General features: G+C 43.1%; 1 protein-coding gene across 1 annotated transcript; it reads left to right on the top strand.

The window, feature by feature from the left end:
• The first annotated feature begins 3,221 nt into the window (after window positions 1-3,221).
• On the top strand, window positions 3,222-5,962 carry LOC103782351 (multiple inositol polyphosphate phosphatase 1-like). Its single transcript, XM_008950123.1, has 3 exons — window positions 3,222-3,335; window positions 3,934-4,046; window positions 5,563-5,962. Exons 1-3 carry the CDS (start codon window positions 3,222-3,224, stop codon window positions 5,960-5,962), a joined length of 627 nt encoding a protein of 208 aa, XP_008948371.1.
• Window positions 5,963-6,733: the final 771 nt, after the last annotated feature.

Raw genomic sequence — 6,733 nt, 5'->3', positions numbered from 1 at the left:
AGTCCTTTGTCCTGGCTTTTGTACTGGGGAGAAAAAAGATGGAATGTAGTCTCAGCTTGCTTGTTTAACAGTTGTTAAAACTCGTTGTTGGGGGCATCTTTATGTGACTTATGAAGATAGACCAGTTAAACTTCACTGTAGGAAACGTTCCTTCTTGTCCCACTGTCTCCTGGGGTTTGCGTTTTGCTTAGCTGAAGGTTTGCTCCTTCCATATGGGAAGTGATTGGTGGTCCTAGGAAGAGCACTCCTTTTAAGGATGGGTGAAGTACTGCAGAAGTTTCAGGGTTAAACCCAAATTTGCTGGGATTAAGGAGAACTAGGATTCGCCTGAATGTTAAATCCTGGATCAGTGATTCTCCATGGTGCCCAATTTTCCACGGTGAGACTTCTCTTTCAGGGTTGTACTGAGGAATTGGTCAGTAACTTCCTCATTTTCAGCTGGGGTCAGATTTACTTAGAAGGTGACAGTGTGGGTGGTTCAGTAGCTGAAGTTGACACATGGCTTCAGTGGACATGGCTTGTGTCCTGCTCATTAGGAGGTGCCCCATAAAATGAATATGAAACCAATCACCAGCACTGCCTTTCAGATGAAGTCTTAGTGTTCCATGGCAAAGTTTTATGTACAGTCTCTTCATCTCCCTTTAAAGTTGGAAATGAGATTTATGTTTTTGCTATTGATGGATGTGCTTTCCCAAGTCATTTACTACTAAATAAAATGGAGAGGAAAAAAAAAAGTGAACTGAAATATCATTAACAGTTTCCAGAGTACGATGTTGAGAACTTTGACCGATGCTTCCACGTGATGCTGAGTTGTTAATTGATCGTAAAGAAGACTGAGTGTGGAAACATCAGGCCTTGTGTGTAATATTTTATTAGCCCGTGCTACTGTTCAGAATTTATCAGTGTTTTGGTGACTGTGCTTTGCACTCCTGTCTTTACTTTATCGGAGGTGTAGGGGCAGTAGTAACCTTTGCCTGTGTACATGCTCTGAAGAGGCAATCTTTTGTGATTTCCCCCTGATTAAAAATGCCATTGTTGCTGTTTTAACCTTGATGGTGATTTTTATTGTCGCTATTAGGTGATAGGAAACTACGTCTGAACTGAGTCTTGACCCCAGAGACTGAACAGGGAGTGCTTGAGTAGTCTTAGAAATCAGATATCCAGCACTGGTGAGAAACCAAGTATTCCACGTTGGAGAGGCTGCTGAGAACTCAGGGTTGCATCGTATAAGGAAACAGTTTTAATCCTCATTAAATAATATGGTGGGGTAGCTGTGAGTGGGAGAGGTTTGGTTTGTCTCCCGAGGTGGTTTAGCCTGTTGGCATGAGGATTTCATGAGACTGAAGCAGGTAAAAGAAAACCTCAAGTTACAGTGAGAATGATCCCCTTGTGTTTTGTCTTCATGGCATTTTCTTTCCTGGTTCTTTAAAGCTTCTCTCTGTGTGTGCATGTGCTGTGATTTGTTTCCGGGTTTGGAAACGTGTCTTGCTAGTTTTTTAACTGAGAACTTCTTGTGATTTGCATCCATTTCAAAACTCCTGCTAGGATCAGCTGGGGAGTAAAGCCAAACCTTGCTTCAAGTCAGCACTGGTAGCCAGAATGTTTAAATGTGTTTTTTTAGTTTGTTTGGTTGTTTTTCTTTTTCTTTTCTTAGCAGCTCTGAAACTTTTTTTGGGTGGTGGGGTGGGCATGTGAAATCCACTCCCTGGGTAGTGAATAATGCCCATGTAACACTTGCTTTGAAGACGTTAGCAGCATATTTACACTACTAGTTTCCTTGCTTAGTAAGCTAGAAAATACAGACCATCTGTGTGTATTGGTTTCAGCCAAGAAGCTTGTGGGGGCTAGTAGGTGTAATGATTTAAAACCAAATAAATAAATGAAAAAAAGAAAAACAGCAACAACAAAAACAGCTCCAGGAGAGAATCAGAATTAAAGACCTAGTAGAAATAACAGTTGGGACTAGCATTGATAAACACCTTGACAAAGTGTGGTATACAAGAGTAGCATCTGGAAAACACACCTCTGGGAGCTCCTGAGAAGGATCAGCAAGCATACAAATAGAATTATTGAATCATTAAGGTTGGAGAAGATCTCCAAGATCATCAAGCCCAACCACCAACCCAGCACTACCACGACAATTAAACCATGTCCCCAGGTGTCATGTCTACACATTTTTTTTGAACCTCTGTAGGGATGGAGTCTCCACCATGTCCCCAGGCAGCCTGCTCCAATGCCTCACCACTCTGGCAGGAAAGAAGTTCTTCTAAATAGCCAGTTGAAACCTCCCCTGGTGCAGCTTCAGCCTATTGCTAGTTCCTTGGGAGAAGAGACCAACCCCCACGTCACTCCAGTCTCCCTTCAGGGAGTTGTAGAGAAGGGGATTGGGAGTCATGATTTCCAAGCATCTGTCCTTGTCAAATCAAGCCACCAGGGTTAAGAGGGAATGTCCTTACATTGGTAGAAAAATGGATAAAAATCCAGGAAATGGAGGGTGGGGAGAGTGGATTGATTTTTCTAGCAGCGGCATGTCTCTAGTGGAGATAGATGTGCAAGGATCTCAGCTGCTCAACATGTTGTAAATGGCCAGGAGAAAGAGGTGAGTGCTTGAGTGGTGTTGCAAATGCAGCACTTTTATTCAAGATAAGCAAGATAAATTGTTTCTACTAGGAAGATTGTGACAGGACCTTGTGAGACGAGGCTTAGAAATTGCAGCTCTATGAAGTAACCCACATGGTAAAAATTCTCTTATCATTTGTGAGGTAGAACCTTGGATAATTTACTGCTCAGGAGTTGAGTTTTGAGATTATTACAGTTGTCTGGAAGTATCTGGAACTTCGGTAAGGTGACTAGAAAAGGTGTTAAGATGTCATGAATTAGGAACACAGAGCATCATGGGTGCACTGTGAATTTATGAGGAGGGCTACTGTTGGAATCTTGTGCATTTCTAATGCTCTGATATAAAAGGATAGAGCTCATTTGACAAATGGTGGTATGACTAAGGTAGGATTTCTCAACTTGGAAAGAATATCATTGCAAAGTTGTAAGCAGACAGGATTAAACAGTACATAGCATCTACAAATAGAAAAAATCAAGAGCAGTGTGTGAAGCTGTGCAGCTCCTTTCTGTGGAGTGTTGTGCGTAACAGAAATGTGCATGGATTTAGGGAGAGGTTTGACAAAGGAATGATTTGGTGAGAGGTCCTACGTTACGTAGAAGCCATGTCTGGCCCAGCAGACCTCCGAGTTGGAAATGGCAACAGGTCCAAGGACCAGCCTTCTGTTGTCTGCTGTAAGGATGTGGGTTTTGCTGCTCTTCCTGGTGGCTGGCTGACAGTAGGGATGTGAACGTGTCTGAAAACCTAAAAATAATTGCCTGAAGGTGTGTGTGGAGGATATAAATGAACTAGTCAGATGAGTAAGAGAAAGGAACACAGAATGAAGAGGAAAGGAAGAGAATGGGGTCAAAAGATCCAAAAGCTTTACAGTTTTAAAATGAGGAATCTTAAATAACAAGGGGAGAAACACAGGCAGAACCACGGGCTTTGGAGGAGCTGGAAGAGAGGCTACAGTGAATGCACAACTTGGTGCAGCAAAGAGATGGATGAAAAACATGTAACATCTTCCATCCAGAACCTTTCTGTAGTTCTGATGCTTCTTTTGAATAGGAGACAGGCAGGTTTCTGATCTATTTTTTAAATTATTTTTTGCCGGGGTGGGGGGAGGTGTGCACAGCTGTGCACATCCCTGTCTAAGGAGCAGAGGCTGAAGAGCTGCAGGTTCTGTTTTGGGCTGCACAAACAATGGGGCTGTGTCGAGCTGGTAGCACCAAGCCCATCCGGTGCCTGCCCTGAATTCTGGCTTGCCTGTAGATGGGAACTCTGGTCGGGAAGGTCCCCCAGTTAACCGTTTTTTCAGTTGCTTCAGACTTTAGGTAGGAGCGGTGGAACCGCCTTCGTTCCAGGCCAATCTAGTTGTATCTCATCTGTGGGTGGACCTCAGTGGCTGGTGGAGTGTTGCCAAAGACCACCTCTTGCCTCATGAGAGGTAAAGGTGGTTTTACATCAAGTGACCTGGGCTTCTGGGGCCATTTGGAGACAGTCCCCAATAACCATCATCCTTCTCTGTAGCAAAGGGCGGATTTTTGTCTTGGCTGCTGCTTCCTTGTGCAGCAAGCCAGCTCTTGGTTGAGCAATGTGTAACCAACCTTCTGTTGCCCAAACTGTCCTCGATTTAGGCTTTGTTTGTGGTATGAATCAGCAGTTTAATTTGGTGGCCTGTGCGCTGAGGGAGCAGAATCTTCTTTTTGCCTAGTAGGTATTCTCAAGAATTAGCAGTAACAGTAGTCCCACTTACAAGTTGAACTAATTAATTGCAGAGGGATAACTGTTTTCTGTTAGTGACTGGATCCATGTCTTCAAACTAAACTTTGGTAAATGCTGATGCACCTTTCAAACAGCTGAACCATGTTATAGAAAAAAAATAAAAAAACTTGGCAGGGTTTCCCTATCAAGTTACTATTCTTGTTCTAGCAGGATAGGCAGTTAAAAGCACTAGTGGTCATAGAGGTGGGCAAGAAACTCCTTAAATCCTGCTCTGGTGGTGGTGTGCCAGGAAGGGAAGCAGTTTGTGCCTTAAATCAGTGATTTGTTTGCTTGTGCAAGCAATCGTGTAGTTGTAATTAGGTCAGAAGGTAAGTAGGGGTTTACTTTAGTTTTATAATGGGCTGGTAAGTTTGTACTTCAAATTGATTTTGATCTTGAAACTGAATTGTCACTTAACTTTTACTGCAGCAGTTGGAAAAGGGTTTTTTAATCCTCAATTCTAGCAAACTTAATGCTGAGAACTTGACAGCTTTCCAGGTCTAAGCTGGGTGGGGGCTTCTCTTTGCTACACCTTGGATTAATTTAGTCAAAAGCTTATCAAAAAGACTTTTTAAAACAGCTCTGAAGTATTTAGACTAGCTAAAGAAAAAAGGTAGGCTTTTAATAATAAGTCATTGCTTTCTGTGAAACAGATTGCATCCTGGATGGTCTCACTTAATAATTCATTATGCCTGGAAATTTGGATACTTCTGGTATCCTGGGAAAAGCTGTTCTGGTTTAGCCGTGGGTTTGAACTAAAGCAACTCTGTGAAACTCCTAGTAAAAGTTCTATTTGGTTAAGAAAAGAAGAATGGCAGGGAGGTTTCCCGTGGCAGGGGAATGGCGATAGGTGTTTGTGGTGGCCCAGTGTTGCAGAAGACACGAGCTACTTGCTTTCTGTGCCATATTTGTGCCAGGCTCCACCTGTAGCCTAGCTACACCTAATACAACTTCTTACCTTTTATGTAAGAGCCAATAGCTTAGATTGGGACAAAATTTAGGAAGCTGTGATGCTTTTAAAAAAAAAAGTCTAATACACTGAAGTTCCCAAACACGATTTTATCGTGCAGTGGTATAAACCCAGTTCAAATTCTGCTTTAAGCCTCCTTTGCTGAGAGCCGTGCGCTCTGTTTGTTTGCTTTACAGCACAGGCGCTTGCTCATCCCTTCTGCTTCTCTTTTTTTTTTTTTGTTTTTTAGTTCAAAACCCATTTCCTCACCTTTAATTATACAAGTTGGACATGCGGAGACCCTTCAGCCGCTGCTTGCCCTGATGGGTTTCTTCAAAGATGATGAGCCTCTCAGGGCAAACAATTACCTCAGGCAAGCGCAGCGGAAGTTCCGCAGCGGCCGGATCGTGCCGTACGGAGCCAACCTGGTGTTCGTGCTCTACCACTGCGACCACGTGACGGCTGCTGAGGAGGAGTATCAAGTGCAGATGCTGCTGAACGAAAAACTGATGTCGTTCCATCACTCCAACAAAACCATCTCTACGTATGCGGACCTCAAGGACTATTACAAGGACATCCTGGAAAACTGCCACTTCAAAGAAGAGTGTGAATTGCCAAAAATTAATGTTACTGCTGTCGACGAACTTTGAGGGAAGGAAGCAGAGTGGGTGTTCTGCAAATTGATCTGGGGTCTGTCCGACAGACGTTGTGAACAAGCACTTTGGTGATTTGCTGCTGCTGTGTTGACTTTCTCAACTTTCAGATCTGATGGGTTGTCTCAGTTAGCTCAATGCACTGTTTATTTATTACACAAGCACAATTACAAAAACAAAAGCTGGAACAGGGATGTTGCTGAGAATTTCTAACACACATGATGCAAGATGAAGTGTACCCGTATGTTTGTATGTACGAATAAGTAATTTCATTGGTCATTCCTCTTATGAGTGTGCTCTAGATGGATTTTAAGAGCTGGGGCGACTTCTGATTTGTCAAAGCTGAAGGTGGTTGGACTGATTCAGTATTGCTTTGCGCTGCCTGTTTTGCTAGCTGCTGTTTTCCTGTGGCAGGCATGAAATAAGTCAAACCTGTGAGCTTTTCAGCTCCTTTTCCTAAGCTTCTAGGAGGGAGAGGGTTCATAGTCCTTCTGCACAGCTGCCCAACTTCTGCCTGGACAGCACCATGGGAACGTCTCTTTTTGGCATTTAAAGCAGGAGGAGTTGCAGTGTTCTTGCATGCACTATCTGCTTGAAAAGGGTCCAGGAGTTAAAAAATCTGAAAATCATCATTGACCTATTCTGCATAGCAAGTTAGCCTCCAGGGTAAGTAAATTATCTTTAAAAAGAGGAGGTAAAAAAAAAAAAAGAGAACAGTGAGGGAATGGGAAGTAGCCACTCTTCTCTTAAGGTGTTCTGGGAAATGCA

Source organism: Merops nubicus, unplaced genomic scaffold (genome assembly GCF_000691845.1).
Source record: "Merops nubicus isolate BGI_N331 unplaced genomic scaffold, ASM69184v1 scaffold33950, whole genome shotgun sequence".
Taxonomy (NCBI): domain Eukaryota; kingdom Metazoa; phylum Chordata; class Aves; order Coraciiformes; family Meropidae; genus Merops; species Merops nubicus.
Note: the sequence above shows the minus strand (reverse complement) of the source record. Positions and strands in the feature narration are given on the sequence as shown.